Raw genomic sequence first — 23624 nt, forward strand, 5'->3', positions numbered from 1 at the left:
TTACTTTCAAATGTACATGAATGCTTTACCAAATAGACCATAAACTCAGTTATAAAGCAGGTTTCAACTAATATCAAAGGTCAAAAATGATTTACAGTATACTCAAACCACAGTGAAACTAATAGAAATAATGTGAGTGTGGCAGGATAGTAAAAAGTGAGGAAAATTCCTGGGCAAGTGAAATGGGGAAACTGAGACAAGAAAATAAAATAAGGCCAAGGCTAGCTGCAAGCTTCCCAAACAGTTTGGGAAGCTTGCAGCTAGCTTGTGAATTGCAAGACCATATCTTCCCCAGCTAAGGACACTTGAGAGCCAATGGTGTATAACTCTCCTCCCTAGCCAGAAAATACATAGTTTAAATCACCCTGGCCTGGGCAAAGAGAACAAAGACCCAAGCAATCCAAATTGTGCAAGTTAAACCTAAGGACAGATGAAGTCTGGGGGGTAAATAACAACATCCAAAAAGCATTTGGATGTATCACAATACAAGATATTGTGATACCAGGTATCATGGGGGGGGGGGATGTTAAGCAGGAGTTATAGCTGCTAGGGCAGGAGTAAGAGAAAGGGGAATTTATATCACCCACTGAACAAAGAAGTCAGCAGTCTTGGGACTTGCCAAGATAAAATTGCCAGATATTCTCATAAGTCCTCCAGAAAGCTGCAACAAGGTAAAAGGGGAACTTTGAAATCTAGTCTATCTTGAAACCTATGGGGGATGGGGTGGGTATAAAACCCTTTAACCCCCACCAGGCAAGATGCTCTTGAAATAATAAAAGAATATTACAGACTGCACAGGCCTAGTTGCCTGTTTTATCTCAACTCCCCAGGTTTCCCCTGCCAGAGATAGGAACAAAGGGAACAACGCCCTTAAGGCTGTTCCAGAAAACAGCCCAGACACAAAGAGCAGACTGAATAAGCCAGGCTCCGATCAACCGTTGAGATAAACAGGATGTGAAAACACCAGGCAGGGATGATGGCTAAATCTCAAGCCCTGTCAAGACACAAACCAGACCCCTTTGGAATTTCTTTGTTCCCCTCTTACCCTCCTGCATGTAACCCCTCCCTGATGTGTGAATTTTTGCCTATATATACTTGTAAGAATTTCTGCTCGGGGCCCAACTCCTCTGCTCCTGCGTGAGTTACGAGTTGAGCCCCAGCACGCTGGAATAAAGCCTCTTGCTGTTTGCATCAAGAGACGTCTCCTGCGGTTGATTGGGGTCGCCGTCGATCTGTGGGACAGAGTGAGGGTCTCTCTTCGGGGGTCTCACATTTGGGGGCTCGTCCGGGATAAGACGACCACCCCTCATCCATGGAGCCGATCTTGGAGGTAAGAAGGGGTACCCCGAGTTGTTCGTCTTTGTCTTGTGGTTGTCAAGCGGTCTGAATTTGAGTGTGCGCTTTCGGTTTGGCAGCCGTTCGGCAACTCGTGAGAGTGGCTGAACAGTGGTCGGTAGACGTGCCTAGAGGACCACAGGTTGCAGCCCTGGGGGACGCCCCAAGGGTGGAGGAGAGCCAGGGATGCCTGGTAGTCTTCTTTTGTAAGGGAGCTGACCGAGTTCAGCTGTTGGATCAGAAATTATCCAGACCGCGCCCATCTGACTCCGTTACGAGTTTGTGGCGGAAAAGGTGGGTTAGGTGGGTCGTCGTGTCTCTAACATTTTTGTCATTTGTGTTGTTAGCGACGTACGAACTGACAATGGGACAGACTGTGACGACTCCTTTAGTCTGACCTTAGATCATTGGACTGAAGTAAAGGGAAGAGGTCGCGACCTATCAGTTGAGATCAGGAAGGGACCATGGCTGACCTTCTGCTCCTCAGAGTGGCCCACTTTTAATTCAGGGTGGCCAAAAGAAGGAACCTTTGACCTATCTGTTATTTTTGCTGTTAAGGAGATTGTTTTCCAGAAAGGACCTGGAGCCCATCCGGATCAGCAGCCCTACATCGTGGTCTGGCAGGACCTGGTGCAGAATCCACCCCCCTGGATTTGACCTTGGGTTGCAAAACCCAAGCCCCGGCCGGACGTTCGAGTTCTAGCTATCCGATCTCCCAGTCCTGGGGGAAATACCAGCCCCCCGGACCCCCCCAAGAAGATTTATCCAGAAACCCAGGCTGACCTCCTCCTCCTCGACCCACCACCCCCATATCCTCCCGCCTTAGTTCCGGTCGAGGGTCGAGAGGGTCCAGAGGTGTCGCCGGCCCCTGCGGTTGCCCCTTCCGCTCCCTCAACTGAGCCTCTGCTAGGACCGGCGCACGGCACTAGGAGCCGAGACCGCTGGCAGTCCCCCGACACCACCGTCGCCCTTCCCTTAAGAGCTTATGGGCCCCCGCCGGCGGCGACGGAAGGAGGACCGGCTCCTCTTCAGCCCCTCCAGTATTGGCCTTTTTCCTCCGCTGACTTGTACAACTGGAAAACTAATCACCCTCCCTTTTCAGAAAGGACGCTTTCTCAGCGCTTAACTGGGCTGGTGGAGTCTTTAATGTTCTCTCATCAGCCCACATGGGATGATTGCCAGCAGCTGCTGCAGACCCTTTTCACTACAGAAGAGAGGGAGAGGATCCTATTAGAGGCGAGGAAGAATGTACCGGGAGCAGATGGACGGCCCACTCAGCTCCCCAACATCATCGAGGCTGCCTTTCCTCTCTCTCGGCCTGATTGGGATTTCAACACGGCAGAAGGTAGGGAGCGACTGACCGTCTATCACCAGACTCTAGTGGCCAGCCTCAGAGGGGCAGCGAGACGTCCCACCAATTTGGCTAAGGTAAGAGAAGTTATCCAGGGGGCCATGGAACCCCCGTCGGTATTTCTTGAGCGCTTAATGGAAGCTTTCAGACGTTACACCCCGTTTGACCCTACCTCAGAGGGGCAAAAGGCTTCCGTGGCCATGGCTTTTATAGGACAGTCAGCATTAGATATCAAGAGGAAATTGCAGAGAATAGAAGGGTTACAGGATTATACCCTACAGGATTTAGTCAAGGAGGCGGAGAAAATGTATCATAAGAGGGAAACTGAGGAAGAGAAGGAGCAAAGGAAAGAGAAGGAGAGAGAAGAGAGAGAAAACGAGAGAGACCGTAAGCGGGAGAAAAACCTGACACGGATTTTGGCCGCTGTAGTAAATGAGAAAGGGCAGGAACAAACCCAGAGTAGGGCTAGAAAATCAGGTAACCTGGGCAACCGCACCCCATTAGACAAAGATCAGTGTGCATACTGCAAGGAAAAAGGTCACTGGGCTAGGGAGTGCCCTAAACTAAAGAAGAAGAACGGATCCTCCAAGAAAGTGCTAGCCCTGGAAGAAGAGGACTAGCAGGGACAGGGCTCGGAACCCCTCCCCGAGCATAGGGTAACATTAGAGGTGGAGGGGAAGCCAGTTGAGTTCTTAGTAGACACTGGGGCTCAGCACTCAGTTCTACTCAAACCGGCTGGACCTGTTTCCCACAAGAAATCGTGGGTCATAGGAGCCACGGGGCACCAGAAATACTCATGGACTACCCGAAGAACAGTAGACTTAGGAACGGGACGGGTAACCCACTCGTTTCTGGTCATCCCCGAGTGTCCTGCACCCCTACTTGGGAGAGATCTCCTAACCAAAATGGGAGCCCAAATTACCTTCACCCCTGATGGCCCGGAGGTGACTCAGGGCAAGAAAATGGCTACCGCTCTGACCATACGCCTAGATGATGAACATAGACTTTTTGAGGAACAGGAAGCAGAGATAAGTCGCATAAATGACTGGTTGAACAAGTATCCAGGAGCATGGGCCGAGACGGCCGGAACAGGACTAGCTACAGGAAGGCCGCCTGTAGTCATAGAGCTTAAGGCCACTTCTACCCCTGTGGCTGTACGCCAATATCCTATGACGAAGGAGGCCCGGGAAGGAATTAAGCCCCATATCCAGCGCCTCCTTCAGCAAGGCATCTTAGTGAAATGTCAGTCGGCGTGGAACACCCCCCTGTTACCTGTTAAGAAGCCCTGCACAGGAGACTACTGCCCGGTACAGGACTTAAGGGAAGTAAACAAGCGGGTACAGGATATCCACCCCACAGTACCTAACCCTTACAGCTTGCTGAGTTCTCTCCCCCTGGACCATGTGTGGTATACTGTCTTGGATTTAAAGGACGCTTTCTTCTGCCTGCGACTGCATCCCTCCAGCCAGAACATTTTTGCATTCGAGTGGAGGGACCCTGACTCTGGGACTACAGGACAACTGACTTGGACCCGACTACCTCAGGGCTTCAAGAATTCCCCGACCCTCTTTGATGAGGCGCTCCATCAGGACTTAGCTCACTTCCGCGCCAGCCATCCTCAGGTAACACTTCTGCAGTATGTAGATGACTTACTACTGGCCGGGGCCACGGAGGAGGAGTGCCGACGGGGCACGGGACTATTATTAGAAGAACTCGCCCGCTTAGGATATCGAGCCTCCTCCAAGAATGCCCAGATCTGCCAAAGAGAGGTAATGTACCTGGGGTACGCCCTAAAAGGGGGGCAGAGGTGGCTAACAGAGGCCAGAAAACAGACCGTGACCCAGATACCCGCTCCTCGCTCACCCCGCCAGGTACGAGAATTTTTAGGGACTGCGGGGTTCTGCCGCTTGTGGATCCCCGGATTTGCTACCCTGGTCGCTCCCCTCTATCCTCTAACTAGAGAGGGTGCCCCGTTTGAGTGGGGTGATGGCCAACAGCAGGCCTTTGATGACATCAAGAAGGCATTACTATCAGCCCCGGCCCTGGCGTTACCGGACGTAGCCAAGCCCTTCGTCCTATATGTGGACGAGAGAAAGGGAATAGCCCGAGGGGTGCTAACCCAGCCTCTAGGACCATGGAAGAGGCCAGTAGCCTACCTCTCTAAGAAGCTGGATCCTGTCTCTAGTGGCTGGCCTGCCTGTCTGAGGTCCGTGGCGGCAGTAGCAGTGTTGGTAAAGGATGCTGACAAATTAACGATGGGGCAGAAGCTAACAGTCATTGCCCCCCACTCCCTGGAGAGCATCATCAGGCAGCCCCCTGACCCGTGGCTGTCCAACGCCCGCATGACTCACTACCAGAGTCTCCTCCTAAATGGAGACAGGATTCTGTTCGGGCCGCCAGCCGTCCTCAACCCGGCTACCCTATTACCCGACACGTCCACCCAGGAAAGTGTACTGCACACTTGCCAAGAGATACTGGCAGAAGAAACAGGGACCCTAGAAGACCTCCAAGACCAACCCCTGCCAGATGCTCAGCTGACCTGATTCACTGATGGAAGCAGCTACATAATAGAAGGTAAAAGGGTGGCCGGGGCGGCGGCGGTGAACGATGAGCAAACTATCTGGGCAAGCAGCCTGCCTGAGGGGACCTCGGCTCAGAAGGCCGAGTTAATAGCTTTGACTCAGGCCCTACGGTTGGCTGAAGGGAAGAAGATTAATATCTATACTGATAGCAGGTATGCCTTTGCCACTGCCCATGTCCATGGTGCTATCTACCGGCAGCGGGGGCTACTAACCTCGGCCGGGAAAGAAATCAAAAATAAAGAGGAAATTTTAAGCCTGCTAGAGGCCATTCACCTCCCTAAGAAAGTGGCAATTATTCATTGTCCTGGACATCAAAAAGGAGAGTCCAGAATTGCCAGAGGGAACCAAAGGGCTGATAGAGAAGCCAAGCAGGCGGCTCAGGGACTTAACATCCTATCCTTGACCGGGGAAAAACCAAGGCCTCATGCCGGGAGCCGGTCCATGCTTGCTGTTTCAAGGGACCTGGCATATATGGCATACTGTTCTTAATATGTTTGCTCACCTTCTTGGCACTATGTGTTTTAACCAAGGTAGCCTCTCTGAGAAAGGTTGTTTCCCCAGGTAGGGATTTTCTCCTGAAGTTAGGGAGGGAATAAAACCCCTCAACTAAGTGCCAGGCGGGTAATTAATCACTTTAGCTACGAACAATCATGCTTAAGCCACATAATCTTTACTCCCTGGAATGGAGATAAGAAACACCCTAACCTTTGTAATAGAGATTGATAGGATTGAATCAACTGGTATAAATACAGATGTAACAAGACAGCAAGACACAGAACTTAGAACACAGAACTAAGAAGACAGAACCTACACACAGAACTCAGAAGACAGAACCAAGAGAAGACAGAACCTACACAGAAGTTAGAGACAGAAGAACTTCGCTGGAGAGAACATGGCAAAAGATCCTGGACTGAACCTGACTACAGAAATTGGCAAGAGAACCTGACTAGAACCTGGTGACTGAACCTGGCTGGAGAATCTGGACAGAACCTGGCTGGAGAACCTAGCGAGGGAACATGGCTACAGAACCTGGCTGGAGAACCTGGAGAATCTGGCTGGAGAACCTAGCAAGAGAACATGGACACAGAACCTGGCTGGAGATCCTAACCAGAACTTCGCTGGAGATCCTGACCAGAAACTGGCTAGAGATCCTGGCTAGGCTGCTGATCAACTGAACGCTGCCTCCGTGTCGTTCCTTCTTCGCCGACTCCGTCCACACCTTCGGGGACCCCTGGACCTGCTGGGGTTGGACCCCGGCAGCCTCACCCTGAGGACGGGATATACCCCTCAATTAGAAACTTTGAATATTCAGAACCGGACCTTGAAAGGATGGATAGATTAGGATTCCACCTGGAGACCCCGGAGGGGATCCGGGAAACCTCAGAAGGAAAAAGAATCCTCCCTGAAAAACAGGCTGTCATTTTCCTTAGACACCTTCATAAATTAACTCATCTGGGCCCAAAGCATTTAAGAACTATTGCCCAGTCTTCACCTTATTATATCATGAAACTAGGAGAGCTCGCCGATACGACTGTAAAGGAATGCAGGCCCTGGCAGATGGTGAACGCCCAGCCCAGCAAGCTATCCCAAGGCAAACGGCTCCTAGGAGACCGCCCTGGGAGTTACTGGGAGGTGGACTTTACTGAGGTGAAACCAGCAGGTATGGATACAGATACTTATTGGTATTCGTAGATAAATTTTCAGGCTGGGTCGAAGCATTCCCCACCAAGAAGGAGACTGCTCAGACGGTGGCCAAGAAAATACTAGAAGACATCTTTCCAAGGTTCGGGGTGCCTAAGGTAATTGGGTCGGACAACGGCCCTGCGTTTGTTGCCCAGGTAAGTCAGGGACTGGCCAAAATCCTGGGGCTCAATTGGAAATTACACTGTGCCTACAGGCCCCAAAGCTCAGGGCAAGTAGAGAGGATGAATAGAACTTTAAAAGAGGCTATGACTAAATTATCCGTAGAGACTGGCATAACAGACTGGACAGTCCTCCTTCCCTTTGCCTTATTCCGGGTCCGCAATACTCCCGGCCCCCTCAAATTAACACCTTTCGAAATCCTTTACGGAACACACCCCCCACTCATTGCCATGCAGCTCCTTCCCTCCCCAGAGTCTCACCCCTCTCAATCTCTGTACACCAGATTAAAAGCCCTTGAGACTGTGCAGAGAGAAGTGTGGAATCGGCTGGCCGAGGCCTACAAGCCGGGAGACCTACAAGTGCCTCATCAGTTCCAGGTCGGAGACTCGGTGTACATTCGGCGCCATCGTTCGGCCAGCTTGGAACCGAGGTGGAAAGGACCATACATAGTGCTGCTCACGACTCCAACTGCAGTAAAGGTCGATGGCGTCGCCGCCTGGATCCACGCCTCACATGTCAAGCCCGCGCCACAACCAGACCCCGCGTGGAAAGTGGAAAAGATGGACAACCCCCTCAAGCTCCGCATCCACGGTGTTCCTGCTCCTATTGATGCACCTCCCACCGATGAGTAGCCTTAACCCCCATGCCCCTCACCGACTCACCTGGCAGGTCCTCTCCCAGACTGGGGACGTAATATGGAGCACCTCCAAGGAGAGCCCCCTTTGGGCTTGGTGGCCGTCCCTAACCCCAGACATTTGCGCCTTGGTAGCTGGCTTAGACAACTGGGATATCCCTAGTATCACCCATCAGGAGGTGAACAGAACTCGGCCAGTAGGCAGTGATCTCTCATCTGCCTCCGATCAGGTTTCCTGGCACCACCCGGGCTGCAGTTACCCTTGCGCTCGAACCCGATTCCAGCAGACACAGTTTTATGTTTGCCCCCGAGATGGAAGGTCATGGAGCGAGGCCAAGAGATGCAGGGGGGGTAGAGAATTTCTACTGTAAGCAATGGACATGTGAAACTACTGGGGAGGCCTACTGGCATCCCGCCTCCTCCTGGGATTTAATTACAGTAAGAAGAAGCAAAGCAACCATAGACTGCGAAAAAACTGGGTTCTGTAATCCACTTAACATCTCTTATACAGAGAAGGGGAGGCAGGCCCAGGAGTGGATCAAAGGGAGAACATGGGGATTCCGTTTTTATATGTCAGGATGGGACAAGGGTTTTACCTTCTCTATCAAGCTTAAAGTTGAAGCCCCGACTGCTGTCCAAGTGGGGCCTAACCTAGTCCTGTCCGAACAGCGGCCACCAACCGCTCATGTCAGGCCGCCCCATCCCCGAGCCATGACAAACAGACCTAATGATACAGCCCGGCTCAACCCAGTTACAACCCCCTTGGTCCCTGGCCTAGCGACTATGCCCGAAATACCGAGCACAGGGCAGAGGCTCCTTAATTTAATACAGGGAGCTTTCAGCGTCCTCAATGCTTCCAAACCCTAACCTGACTGAGTCTTGCTGGTTATGTCTAGTATCAAGCCCCCCCCTATTACGAGGGAATTGCCTTCTCAGGGACCTTTAACAATACCACCTCCCATGACTCCTGTAGCTGGGGGTCAAACAGTAAACTTACCCTTACAGAAGTCTCTGGGCATGGCACCTGCTTAGGCACAGTTCCTACAAACCGTAAGCATCTGTGCAATCGGACCATAGGAAGCCCCCAAACAACTACCAACTACTATCTGGTCCCCCCCGCAGGAGGTTGGTGGGCCTGTAGCACGGGACTGACCCCATGTGTTTCCTCATCGGTGTTCAACACCACCAAAGACTACTGTGTCCTCGTGCAGCTGGTACCTAGAGTTATTTATCACGAGGCAGAGTCTTTCGAGGCAGAGCTCGATCTACGACCCCGTAGACAAAAGAGGGAACCGATCTCGCTCACTTTAGCCGTCCTGCTAGGTCTGGGGGTAGCGGCTGGAGTAGGAACAGGGACGACTGCGCTCATCCAGACTCCACAGTATATCGAGGGGTTGCGGGCGGCAGTTGATGAAGACCTAAAGGCTGTGGAACAATCAATCACAAAATTAGAAGAGTCACTAACCTCTTTATCTGAGGTGGTACTACAAAATAGGCGAGGCTTAGATCTCCTATTCCTTAAAGATGGTGGATTATGTGCTGCACTAAAAGAAGAATGTTGTTTTTACATAGATCACTCTGGTGTAATAAAAAATTCCATGTCCAAACTTAGAGAGAGATTAGAAGCAAGGCAACGAGATCAGGAAGCGAATCAAGGGTGGTTTGAGAGTTGGTACAGCCGGTCCCCTTGGTTCACCACCCTCATATCCACCCTGGTGGGACCCATTCTTATACTGTTATTAATTCTCACCTTTGGGCCCTGCATCTTAAATCGCCTAGTTACTTTCATCAGAGAGAGAATCAGTGCTGTACAGGTCCTAGTGCTCCGGCAGCACTACCAGTCCCTTCGTCAAGGAGACGGCCTCGGGGAAGAAGCAGAAGTTCCATGATTAGAACTTAACAAAAAGCAAATGGGGGAATGAAAGAATAAAAGAATATTACAGACTGCACAGGCCTAGTTGCCTGTTTTATCTCAACTCCCCAGGTTTCCCCTGTCAGTGATAGGAACAAAGCCCTTAAGGCTGTCTGAGGAAACAGCCCAGACACAAAGAGCAGGCTGAGTAAGCCGGGCTCCGATCAACCGTTGAGATAAACAGGATGTGAAAACACCAGGCAGGGTGATGACTAAATCTCAAGCCCTGTCAAGACACAAACCAGACCCCTTTGGAATTCCTTTGTTCCCCTCTTACCCTTCTGTATGTGACCCCTCCCAATGTGTGAATTTTTGCCTATATATACTTGTAAGAATTTCTGCTCGGGGCCCAACTCCTCTGCTCCTGCGTGAGTTATGAGTTGAGCCCCAGCACGCTGGAATAAAGCCTCTTGCGGTTTGCATCAAGAGACGTCTCCTGCGGTTGATTGGGGTCGCCGTCGATCTGTGGGACAGAGTGAGGGTCTCTCTTCGGGGGTCTCACACTATTAACTTTTCCTTTAAGACCAATGAAAAGTATGAAAACTTAAGATAGCCTTGTAGCATACCAGTCCAAGTCATTTGTTGGCCTCCTCAAGTAAAGGCAAATAAAAACTGACTTTCAGGATATAATGGTATACTGAAGAAGGTACTACAAAAATCAATAATAAAGCATTTGTTCTTCATGTGAACAAAAGTCAGGAGAGTGAGAGTTAGGGACAAGAAGAATGTTTGGGAATTAAAATATTATTTATTGTCCTGAGGTCCTGTAAAAATCTCCATCCTAGTCTGTGAGGCTTCTTTATGGAGAGGATGGATGGATTTCAGGAACTAGTGCAGTGAATTAAAAGGCCTAAGACTCAGTCTGCCCAAGTGGGTCAGTTGATTGAAGCATCATTCGGTACACTGAAAAGTTGCAGGTTTGATTCTATTCAGGGCACAAACTTAGGTTTTGGGTTTGATCCTGGATATGGGCACATATGGAAGAAAACTCTCTCTCTCTCTCTCTCTCTCTCTCTCTCTCTCTCTCTCTCTCTCTCTCTCTCTTTCTCTCCCTCTTTCTCTTTCCCCTTCTGTCTCCCCACTTCCTCTCACCCTCAGTTCAATAGAAACATATCCAAGACAAAATGGTGGCAGAATAGACAGATGTGTCCTGAGCCTTGTCCCAGAGGAAACAGAAAGAGCAACTAAATCGAATAACATCCAACTTGAATTGGCGAAGTAGCCTGAGCTGATGAGACGATTTGCAGCCAGGAAAGGCAGAGTGCCAGGGTTCTTGTCCCAGCATCAAGAAGGATTCAGGAATCTGGAGAAGGTGCTGTGCATAGATGACATAGAAATCCAGAAACTAATAAAGAGTCCGGAGACAAGACAATTTTGAAAGACATTGGGGGTCAGAGGACCTTCAGCTAAAGGAACTGAAGACTCCCTCCTTGTCCAGGACCCTTGCTTTTATTCACAATTTGTCCTAAGGCAAGGTGGAGATAATACACTTCAAAGGGTAAGGTTTCAAAGGGTACAGAAGCATTGTCAGTTTGGTGAATAGCCTATGGCTGTTCAGGTGTTTGGCCACTAGGAGGCAATAACATGTAGATTAAGATGCCCTTTAACTGTCTGGCAGCCACAATCAGTTTCCTATTCAGGTTTGGGGAAATGCCTTTAGCCATTCCCAACAGGTGACTACATGTGTGACTCAACCTTGTTGAGTCCCCAAGTCTCATCAACCTTTTGATGAAACTCTTGAAATTATGACATGCTGGAATTGGTTCCCAGCAGCAGAGGACACCTGGAGAATGGTAAAATTCATGGATCTGGATTGGGTAGAGCGGCGGAACCTCTGAGCCCAGAGGGTCAGTAGAAAACCGCATGGCACTGAGGTGCATCTCTTGGGTCAGGCACAGCGCCTGACTGTGGAAAGAAGGTCCACGGGACTGCTGGTGGCAGGGGATTCTATAGCTGGGTCCACAGTCATGACAGATTGAGTCCAGAGGGAGCATTCAGGACGGATTCCCAGACTGCTTGGAGCCTGGAAGAGAGGGGCTCACAGAGGCACAGCTCTTTCCACTCTCTGTGGTCTTTGCTTTTCTGCACTGAACCTAGTTCATAGGACCTTTGAGATACTGACACTCACCTGTGGCTGGGGTGCAGGAGAAGGTGCGGACTTCTGGAGTCTGGGGAGTGGCTGGGGTGAGGAGAGGGTCAAGGAGAGGTGGCCATGAGTCTGGCACTGAGTCATACCTGACATGCGGAACCTGGGTAGTCATTTTCTTCTGAAGAGATAGCCTCGCCCTGCAGTCTCCAGGCAACCAATAAAGCCACATCCAGATTACACCCTGAGTGATACAAAGGAAAAAAAAACACCTGAATAGTCCCTGAGTTCATAGAGACTGGACTAAAGAGAGACCTTCAGTCCCAGCAACAGGAAGCTAAGAAGCAACAGCAGTACAGAAGTGTGGGATCTAAAACCAGCCAAAGGAATGACACTTCACTTTTTCATTTTTATTTTTCTTTTATTTTATTATTATTTGTTATCCTTTTTTTATTTTTCTTTATTTTCCTTTTTTGTTTGTTTCTTTATCTTCTATTTCTTTTCCATTATTTTCCCATCATTCTAAATTATTTTAATTTATTTGTTTTATCCTATTTTTAAATCAATTTTTAAAAATTTATTATTATTTTCCTCTCTTTCTTTGTTCTTATCCACTCATCCTCTTTTTACTTCCTCTATACTGAACTGATGTCCTCCCCATATTCATCCAATTCTTAACCTTACTTTCTGTATATAAGATTCTGCCTCCAACCTCTTTTTTTTTTAATTAAATCTTTATTGTTCAGATTATTACATTTGTTCCTCTTTTTTTCGCCCCCAAAACTCCCCTCCTCCCAGTTCCCGCCCCACCCTCCGCCCTCACTCCCCACCCACTGTCCTCATCCATAGGTGCACGATTTTTGTCCAGTCTCTTCCCGCATCTCCCACACCCCTTTCCCCCCCAAGAATAGTCAGTCCATTCCCTTTCTATGTCCCTGATTCTATTATAATCACCAGTTCATTCTGTTCATCAGATTATTTATTCACTTGATTCTTAGATTCACTTGTTGATAGATGCAGATTTGTTGTTCATAATTTGTATCTTTACCTTTTTCTTCCTCTTCCTCTTCTTAAAGGATACCTTTCAGCATTTCATATAATCCTGGTTTGGTGGTGATGAACTCCTTTAGCTTTTCCTTGTCTGTGAAGCTCTTTATCTGACCTTCAATTCTGAATGATAGCTTTGCTGGATAAAGTAATCTTGGTTGTAGGTTCTTGGTATTCATCACTTTGAATATTTCTTGCCACTCCCTTCTGGGCTGCAAAGTTTCTGTTGAGAAATCAGCTGACAGTCGTATGGGTATTCCCTTGTAGGTAACTGACTGTCTTTCTCTTGCTGTTTTTAAGATTCTCTCTTTATCTTTTGCTTTTGGCATTTTAATTATGATGTGTCTTGGTGTGGTCCTCTTTGGATTCCTTTTGTTTGGGGTTCTCCGCGCTTCTTGGACCTGTAAGTCCATTTCTTTCACCAGGTAGGGGAAGTTTTCTGTCATTATTTCTTCAAATAGGTTTTCAATATCTTGCTCCTCTCATCTTTTGGCACCCCTATAATTCTGATGTTGGTACGCCTGAAGCTGTCCCAGAGGCTCCTTACACTATCCTCGCATTTTTGGATTCTTTTTTCATTTTGCTTTTCCGGTTGCGTGTTTTTTGCTTCCTCGCATTTCAAATCATTGACTTGATTCTTGCGCTCCTCTGGTCTGCTGTCGGTAGTCTGTATAATATTCGTTATTTCAGTCCGTGTATGCTTAATTTCTAGTTGGTTCCCCAATATAACATCGGGGGTCTCATTAGTTTTCTTGTAGATCTCATTAAGTTTATCGGTGGCTTCTAAACAGTTCTTGAGAGACCTTAAAAGTGTGGTTCTGAACTCTATATCTTCCTTTGACAATTTTGTCCTGTTTCTTTGACTCCGCATTTTGTTATGCTTCCTTGGTGCACCCCCTAGTGGTCTTTGTGCGCAGCTTATAGTTAAACCTTGATTGTTGTAGCTAATACCAGGGAGGGTTTGACCTCCAGGCCAAGTGGCTATGAGAATCAGCTGTGTCAGCAGTGAGAGAACTTCTGTCCTCTAGGGAGGTGCTAATCTAGCCTTTGCCTGAGGCTATCCGGCAAATACCTCTGTGCAGGGCTTGGGCGGGGCGGGTCGCACAGGATCAACAGGGTGGGCTGGAGAGAGCAGTTATGGCGGCTCTCAGTCCTGTCCCCAGGGGCTCTGCCTCTCTGAGTCCCAGCACCCGTTGCAAAGCTCGGAGAGAAAGCTGCACTCGCTCTGACCGAAGCCAGACAGCCCCGCTTCTCCCGTTTGAGTCTGGGTTCCTAAAGACTCGCCCGGATCTGGAGCTCAGAGTCTGCGACTCCCTCCCGATTGAAAACGCCAACCGCACCCTCCGCCGCCAGCCCGCTCCGCGCACTCCGCACCTCAGAATTTGACTTCAGCACTGCGCCTCCTCTGAGTGTCCGTATGCGTTTCTCTTTCCTCCTAGTTGTAGGACTTCCACTCAGCCAGCGTTCCTGTGGTTCTGGGTGATGTTTGTTCTGTCTTTTAGTTTCACTTTTGAAGTAGTTGTTCAAAGCAGCAAACTCCGGCGTTAACCTATGCCGCCATCTTGGTTCTCCCCCCAACCTCTTTACTAAGAATTTGGTGTTTATATGATTTGGTTTACCTGTTTGTTCTCTGGTGCTTTCCATATGTATGTGTATATATATATATATATATATATATATATATATATATATATTTCCTTTTTCTTCCTTTTTCTTCTGCTTCTTTTCTCTCATACAATTTTCTATCTTTTAAATATCATTTGTGCTATCTTTTCTCTCCCCTAATTCTCTTCTCTCTAGTGGTCACCTATAATGTGGTTATCGGTGTTGCGAGTACATTCGTGTTTTGTTCTCTTTATGTTATGTCGTGTAGAGGTGAATTTCATCCCGTTTGGCCAATGTGCTAGAGAGCGAGCCACATAACCAGACACCTGAGAGGAGACTCTATCCACAAATGGGTGAATAACACTAAAGACCCAACTACAGAGGCAAGAAGAAGGCAGCAGTGAGGGAGAGAGCATGAGTGAGGGAGCAAAAGAGGAGTGTGTGGTCATGTGGTGTGTGTTTGTGTGTGTGTGTGTGTGTGTGTGTGTGTGGCACAGATAGATCCTGCAGGACCTTTGGGGGGAGGTGGACCAGGCTCGCCTAACTAGGCAGCCTCTGCTACCATTGCAAACAGTCTCGGAGCAGTTGGCTTTTCCTCAGAGCCTTGCCTTTTTGAAGGGGAGATCTGCTGTGATTGAGGGCCCAGCCTCACCTCCACCCAGGGTGCCTTCAGATATCACCCAGGACTCTACAGCCACCCACGCAAGAGACCTGCTGCTTTGGCTGAGGCCCCATGGTCACCGAGACTCTAGCCACCTTGGGCGCAGGCTCCTGTGAGTTCTGGAGAGTGCTCCCCTCTGACTGGCCCAATGCTTTAGCCCAGGACACTGTGACCACATGAGCAGCATTCACGTGATTAACCTGCTCCTGTCTGAGGAGAAGGAGCCCCGTGAGAAGCCCTCCCCTGCCTGAGGAGCAGCAGTCATGCGAACAGCCCTCTCCCATCTGAGGAGCAGCAGCAGCACACAACCCTTGCCCATCCAAGGAGCAGAAGCCATGTGAGCATCCCATCACCATCTGAGGAGCAGCAGCCTCACCAGCAGCTGGACCCCATTCGAGGAGAAGCAGCTGTACAAGTGGTCTCCTTCCCCCATATGAGGAGCAGCAACCTCACACACAACTCACCCTGTATGAGGAGAAGCAACCTCGCAAGTAGCCTGCCCCCTTCCAAGGAGAAGCACCTGTGCAAGCAGCCCAATCTTGTCTGAGGAGCAGCAGCCGTGCAAGCAGCCTGAACCCATTTGAAGAGCAGAAGCCTAAAAGCATCCTGCCCCTGCCCAAGGAGCAGCAGCCTCATAAGCAGCCCATAGGAGAGGCAGTCCCTATGGGCAGCCTGCCCCATCCCAGGAGCAGCAGCTGCACGAGCAGCCCACCCCCATCTGAGAAGCAGCAGCCTCGTGCAACCCACCCATGTCCAAGAAGCAGCAGTTGTGTGCGCAGCTTGTCATTGTCTGAGGAGCAGCAGCCTCATGAATAGTCTGCCCCATCTGAGGAGAGCAGCTGCAGGAGGAAACCACTACCATCCGAGGAGCAACAGCTGCACAAGCAGCCTGCCCCCATATGAGGAGCAGCAGCCCTGCGAGCAACCTGCTCCTGTCCAAGGAGCAGCTCTCCCCTGTCCAAAGAGAGGCAGTCCCCACAAGCAGTCTGCCCCTGTCCCAGCAGCAGCAGATGCACAAGGAGCCTCCCCCCATCTGAGGAGTGGCAGCCCCGTGGAACCCACCCCTGTCCAAGAAGTAGCAGCTGTGTGAACAGCTTGCCACTGTATGAGGAGCAACAGCCTCGTGAATAGCCTGCCCCGTCTGAGGAGAGCAGACGCAGGAGAAACCCACCTCCATCTGAGGAGCAGCAGCTGCACGAGCTTCCCACCCCCGTTCAAGGAGCAGCATCAACACGCAGCCCTCCCCCATCCGAGGAGCAGGATACCTGTGCACAGCCCGCCCCCATCTGAGGAGCAGCAGCCTTGTGAATAGCCTGCCCCATCAGAGGAGAGCAGCCACAGGAGGATCCCACCCCCATCTGAGGAGCAGCAGCTGCACGAGCAGCCCGCCCCTGTTCGAGGAGCAGGATACCCGTGAGTGGCATAGCCCCATGTATGGAACAACAGCTACACGAACATCCTGCCCCCATCTCAGGAGCAGCATCCTCCCCCAAACAACCAGAGGAGCCACCACTGCTGCGAACAGAGCCCACCAGAGGATCCATTGCCAACTGAGGAGCAATTGATACTGCGACCACCTGAGGAGCAGCCGCAGCCCGAGGAGCGATTGCCACCCAAGGAGCAGCCCCTGCACAACTTGACACCTAGGTACTCCAGTGAGAACAGAAATGGGTACACAAAGAAACCCTAAAGCAGCGGTTCTCAACCTGTAGGTCGCAACCCCTTTGGGGGTCGAACAACCCTTTCACAGGGGTCATCAAAGACCATCGGAAAATACATATATAATTACATATTGTTTTTGTGATTAATCACTATGCTTTAATAATGTTCAATTTGTAACAATGAAAATACATCCTGCATATCAGATATTTACATTACAATTCACAACAGTAGCAAAATTACAGTTATGAAGCAGCAACGAAAATAATTTTATGGTTGGGGGTCACCACAACATGAGGAACTGTATTAAAGGGTCGCGGCATTAGGAAGGTTGAGAACCACTGCCCTAAAGGAAAGAAAAGATCTCCAGAAGAGCAACTAAGTGAAATGGAGGCATGCAAAATGTCAGGAAAAGAATTCAGAATAAGGGTCATACGGTTCATAAATTGTATGGATGAAAAAAATCAAAAACGTATGTGAGAATCAAGAAGAAATGAAGAGTGATATAGCTCTAATAAAAAAAAACAGCATGAAACATTTCAAAAGTAGATAGGAGAAGTGGAGGACCGAATTAGCAAATTAGAAGACAGGGAAGCAAAACACACACAAATTGAACTACAAATGGAGAAAAAAGTTAAAAGACAGGAAGAGAGCCTAAGGGAGCTTTGAGACAACATAAAATGAATCAACATATGAATAATATGGGTGCCAAAACAACAGGGAGCGGAATAAGGGTTAGACAACTTATTTGAAGAAATAATATCAGTAAACTTTCCCAATGTGGGGAAGAAAAAAGTAACACAAGCACAGAGAGTCCCAAACAAGATGGACCCGAGAAGACCCCCACCAAGAAACATCATAATTATCATGGCACAATCCCAACAACAACACAGAGTGGGTAACTATTAAGGAACCAGCTCTGGGCAGTGGACTTCCCCACACCAGCTTTAAGTGCAATAGAGACAATAAACCCAAGCTACTGGACAGAGAGGCCCTATAGCCTCAGATGCCAACCAAAAAACACTGCCACCCAGAGGCTGAGCCACAAACTGACTCTTAGCTACAAATTAAGGCAGTCTGGGAAACAAATACGGCTTGCTTTAAAATCAGGACTGTGGTTTACAACATGGAGGAACAGTGTATCGCAGGAAAATTCAACACTCTCCTGAATACCTGACAGGACTAAGGCGAGCCAGACTGACGAGTAGAAGAACCGAAGGACCTTCACTACTGCAAATTTTTTTCCTTCTTTTTTCTTTTTTCTTTTTTCACCTGTTAACTAAGAAACCAATATTTTTTCTTCTTTTTCCATCACCTGATTTTACCCTTTTAATTACTACATTTTTATTTTTAACCAGTATTATTACTGCTACCATTTTACCATTTTTTAGAGTGCCATTTTATTTTCTCTTTATTTTATTTTGGGATTAGTGTTCTCTATTCTATTTTCATCATTCCTTTAGCATCAATTTGCCCTACCTCAATTTTACCTCTATGCTAAAACCCTCTCCCACACTTTTCCCCTTTTGTTGTCCTGTTTCTCTTACCCGATTCCTGCTTTAGATTTTCCCTATTCCTTCTGTTTACCTCCTGTCAAAATTTCACCCTACTTATATATCCTATTTCCAATCCACTGCTCTAAATCCTTATACACATATCCCTTATCTTTCTTCACTATCCAATTTTTTTTCTTCTTTTATCTTTCTATTGTTTTGTTGCTGTTTGCTTGATTGTTGAGTATATTGGGTTTTTTTTTTGTTGTTTGTTTTTGTGTGTGTCTGTGTGTGTGTGTGTGTGTGTGTGTGTGTGTGTGTTTTAGGGCTGGTTGTGAGGCTGTTTTGCTCTTTCTTTTTCTTTTTTTCTGCTGGTTTTTCCCCTCCCTCAAACTCCCCCCCACCCCCCGGTTATTTTTGTGCTTCTGTTTTCCCTTGCCTCTGTTGATATTATTGGTTGTTTCTAGTTTGCATTCATCTCCAGGGAGCTGGTGCTGGAATTTCTTAGGATTAGTGGCGGTTCTATAGTAGTTTTCTCCTCATATACATAGCCTCTTCCCCTCTTCTTCATTCTCTCTTTTCGCTCTTTTTTTTTTCCTCTCTCTTTTTTTTCTCTTTAATTTTCCCCTCCTTTTTCCCAATTTCATTTTTGCACTCCTTTTTTTTTTCTTCCATACTTTTCTTTTCTTTTTTTTTTCTCTTTTTTTTCTCTTCTTCCTTCCTTATCCCCCAATTCTCTTAAATGGGGTGGTCACCTTTATTTGGGGTTATTAATATTGTGAATATATTTGTGTTTAGTGCCTGGTACGTGGTGCCTTGTTGTGTTGTATTTTGTGCCTTTAAATCAACACAGCAGATCCAACAACAGCAGCCTCCTGAGAACCACACCCTCGGTCTGAGGAACAGCAGCTGTATGTGAATCCTCCACCCAACAGCCAGAAGAGCCACCAGAGCTGTGAACAGCACCCACCAGAGGAGCTGCTGCCAACTGAGGAGCAGCTGCTACCGCAACCGCCCGAGGAGCAACCACAGCCCAAGGAGCCACTGCCACCCAGGGAGCAGCCACTGAACGACTCAACGTCTAGATATGTCACTGAGATCAAACACTGGTAGACAAAGAAACCCCCAAAGGAAAGAGAAGGAGGACTCTCCAGAAAAGCAGCTAAGTAATACAGAGGCATGCAACATGACTGAAAAAGAATTCAGAATAAGGGTCCTAGAGTGCATAAACCGGATGGAGGAAAAAAATCAACAACTTCTGCAAGAAGCTAGAAGAAACAGATGAAAAAGTCAACTACCTATGCAAGAAGCAAGAAGAAACAGATGAAAAAATTAATAACATATGGAAGGAGCTAGAAGAAACAGATGAAAAAATCAACAACTTACGTAAGATCTAAGAAGAAATGAAGAGGGATATAGCTGCAATAAAAAACACCATTGAAAGTATCAACAGTAGACTAGGAGAACCGGAGGACTGAATTAGTGAATTAGAAGACAAGGAAGCAAAACACACCCAAACTGTACTGCATTGGAGAAAAAAATTAAAAGCCAAGAGGAGAGCCTAAGGGAGCTCTGGGACAACATGAAACGAAACAACATAAGAATAATAGGGGTGCAAGAACAACAGAAAGATGAACAAGGATTAGAAAACCTATTCAAAGAAATAATATCAGAAAACGTCCCTGAGGTGGGGAAGAAAAAAGTCACACAAGCCCAGAGAGTCCCAAACAAGGTGAACCCAAAAAGACCCACACCAAGACACATCAAAATTACCATGGCAAATGTTCAGGACAAAGAGAGAATCTTACAGGCTGCAAGAGAGAGACGGAAAGTTACATACAAGGGATCCCCCATTAGATTATCAAATGATTTCTCAACAGAAACACATCAGGCCAGAAAAGAATGGACGGAAATTTACAAAGTGATGCAAAGCAAAGGACTGAATCCAAGAATACTCTATCCAACAAGGCTATCATTCAAACTTGAAAGGGAAATAAGAAGCTTCACAGACAAAAGAAGGCTAAGGGAGTTTATCACCACGAAGCCAGCAATGCAAGAAATGCTAAAGGGACTGGTGTAAAAACAAGAAATAAAAAGCTCAGAAAGAAAACAGCCACACAAAAAAGAAATGGCTACAAACAAGTACCTTTCAATAATAACTTTATTTTTATTTTTTTTTATTGCTTAAAGTATTACAAAGGGTATTACATATTTGTCCATTTTATCCCCCCGCCCTAGACAGTCCCCTAGCCTCCCCTATCCCCCAATGTCTTATGTCCACTGGTTATGCTTATATGCATGCATACAAGTCCTTTAGTTGATCTCTTACCCCCCTACCTCCTGCCCCACGACCCTCCCCGGCCTTCCTGCTGCAGTTTGACAATCTGTTTGAGGCAGCTCTGCCTCAGTATCTATTATTGTTCAAAAGTTTATAATGGTCTCTATTATCCATGAATGAGTGAGATCATGTGGTATTTTTCCTTCATTGACTGGCTTATTTCACTTAGCATAATGTTCTCCAGTTCCAACCATGACGTTGCAAATGGTAAGAGTTCCTTCCTTTTTAGAGCAGCATAGTATTCCATCGTGTAGATGTACCACAGTTTTCTAATCCATTCATCTACTGATGGGCACTTAGGCTGTTTCCAGATCTTAGCTATGGTGAATTGTGCTGCTATGAACATAGGGGTGCATATATCCTTTCTGATTGGTGTTTCTGGTTTCTTGGGATATATTCCTAGGAGTGGGATCACAGGGTCAAATGGGAGTTCCATTTTCATTTTTTTGAGGAAACTCCATACTGTCTTCCATAGTGGCTGCACCAGTCTGCATTCCCACCAGCAGTGCACAAGTGTTCCTTTTTCTCCACATCCTCTCCAGCACTTATCGTTTGTTGATTTGTTGATGATAGCCAGTCTGACGGGTGTGAGATGGTACCTCATTGTTGTTTTAATTTGCATCTCTCGGATGATTAGTGAGTTTGAGCATGTTTTCATATGTCTCTTGGCTTTCTGAATGTCCTCTTTTGAAAGGTGTCTATTTAGGTCCTTTGCCCATTTTTTGATTGGATTGTTTATCTTCTTTTTGTTAAGTTGTATGAGTTCCCTATAAATTTTGGAGATTAGGCCCTTATCAGATATGACATTGGCAAATATGTTTTCCCACACAGTGGGTTTTCTCGTTGTGTTGATGGTTTCTTTTGCTGTGCAGAAGCTTTTTATTTTGATGTAGTCCCACTTGTTTATTTTCTCTTTAGTTTCAAGTGCCCTAGGAGCTGTATTAGTGAAGAAATTGCTTTGGCATATGTCTGAGATTTTGTTGCCTTTGGATTCTTCTAAAATTTTTATGGTTTCCTGTCGTACGTTTAAGTCCTTTATCCATTTTGAGTTTATTTTTGTGTATGGTGTAAGTTGGTGGTCTAGTTTCATTTTATTGCATATATCTGTCCAATTTTCCCAACACCATTTATTGAAGAGACTATCTTGGCTCCATTGTATGTTCTTGCCTCCTTTGTCAAATATTAATTGAGCATATTGGTTCGGGCCGATTTCTGGGCTCTCTATTCTATTCCATTGATTTATATGCCTATTCTTGTGCCAGTACCAGGCAGTTTTGAGAACAGTGGCTTTGTAATACAACTTGATATCTGGTATTGAGATCCCACCTACTTTGGTCTTTTTCAGGATTGCTGCAGCTATTCGGGGTCTTTTTTTATTCCAGATGAATTTTTGGAGAGTTCGTTCTAGATCTCTGAAGTATGCCGTTGGTATTTTAATGGGAAGTGCGTTGAATTTATAGATTGCTTTGGGTAGTATGGACATTTTAATGATGTTGATTCTACCAATCCATGAACACGGTATGTTCTTCCATCTGTTTATGTCTTCCTCTATATCTTTTTTCACCATCCTGTAGTTTTCTGAGTAGAGGTCTTTTACCTCTTTAGTTAAGTTTATTCCTAGGTAGCTTAATTTTTTTGGTGCGATGGTAAACGGGATTGTTTTTATAATCTCTCTTTCTGAAAGTTCACTATTGGTGTATATAAATGCCTCGGATTTCTTGTGGTTAATTTTGTATCCTGCTACATTGCCAAATTCATGTATTAAGTCCAGTAGCTTTTTGATGGAGTCTCTAGGGTTTTGTATGTATAATATCATGTCATCTGCAAATAAGGACAGTTTTACTTCCTCTTTTCCAATCTGGATGCCTTTTATTTCTTCTTCTTGGCGAATTGCAATGTCTAACACTTCCAGTACTATGTTGAACAGGAGTGGTGAGAGTGGGCATCCCTGTCTTGTTCCTGTTCTTAGGGGAAATGGTGTTAGTTTTTGTCCATTGAGTATGATGTTGGCTGTGGGCCTGTCATATATGGCTTTTATTATGTTGAGGTATGATCCTTCTACTCCCACCTTGCTGAGAGCTTTTATCAAAAATGGGTTTTGAATTTTGTCAAATGCTTTTTCTGCATCAATTGATATGACCATGTGGTTTTTTTCTTTCAATTTGTTTATGTGATGTATCACGTTTATTGATTTGCGGATATTGTACCATCCTTGCATCCCTGAGCTAAATCCTACTTGGTCATGGTGTATGATCTTTCTGATGTACTGCTGGATCCGATTTGCTAAGATTTTGTTGAGGATTTTGGCATCTATGTTCATGAGGGATATTGGCCTGTAATTCTCTTTCATTGTGTTGTCTTTACCTGGTTTTGGTATTAGGGTGATGCTGGCTTCATAGAATGAGCTTGGAAGTGTTCCTTCCTCTTGAATTTTTTGTAGTAGTCTGAGGAGGATAGGTTTTAGTTCTTCCTTGAATGTTTGGTAAAACTCCCCTGTGAAGCCGTCTGGTCCTGGGCTTTTGTTTGCTGGAAGCTTTTTGATGACTGCTTCAATTTCTTCCATAGTTATTGGCCTGTTGAGATTTTTAGATTCTTCCTGATTGAGTTTTGTAATGTTGTATTTTTCTAGGAATTTGTCCATTTCCTCCAGGTTGTCTAGTTTGTTGGAGTAGAGCTGTCCATAGTATTTTTTAACAATCATTTGTATTTCTGTGGGGTCTGTTGTTATTTCGCCTCTATCGTTTCTGATTTTGTTCATTTGGGTCCTCTCTCTTTGCTTCTTGGTGAGTCTGGCTAGAGGTTTGTCAATCTTGTTTATCCTTTCAAAGAACCAGCTCTTGGTTTCATTGATTTTCTGTATTGTTTTTTTGGTCTCTATTTCATTTATTTCTGCTCTAATCTTTATTATCTCCTTCCTTCTGGTCACTGTGGGGTTTTGTTGTTGCTCTCTTTCTAATTCTTTGAGTTGTAGAGTTAGCTGATTTACTACCATTTTTTCTTGTTTTTTGAGATAGGCCTGTAGAGCTATAAACTTCCCTCTCAGGACTGCTTTCATTGT

The 23624-nt window shown here is 46.7% G+C and overlaps 1 protein-coding gene across 1 annotated transcript; it reads left to right on the forward strand.

The window, feature by feature from the left end:
- The first annotated feature begins 1699 nt into the window (after window positions 1-1699).
- Window positions 1700-7763, forward strand: LOC118653475. Its single transcript, XM_036304164.1, is given in 4 exon segments — window positions 1700-1721; window positions 1724-5705; window positions 6564-6925; window positions 6928-7763. Coding segments are annotated over 4 exon segments (5202 nt in total).
- The last annotated feature ends 15861 nt before the right edge of the window (window positions 7764-23624 follow it).

Source organism: Myotis myotis, unplaced genomic scaffold (assembly GCF_014108235.1).
Source record: "Myotis myotis isolate mMyoMyo1 unplaced genomic scaffold, mMyoMyo1.p scaffold_m19_p_4, whole genome shotgun sequence".
Lineage (NCBI taxonomy): Eukaryota > Metazoa > Chordata > Mammalia > Chiroptera > Vespertilionidae > Myotis > Myotis myotis.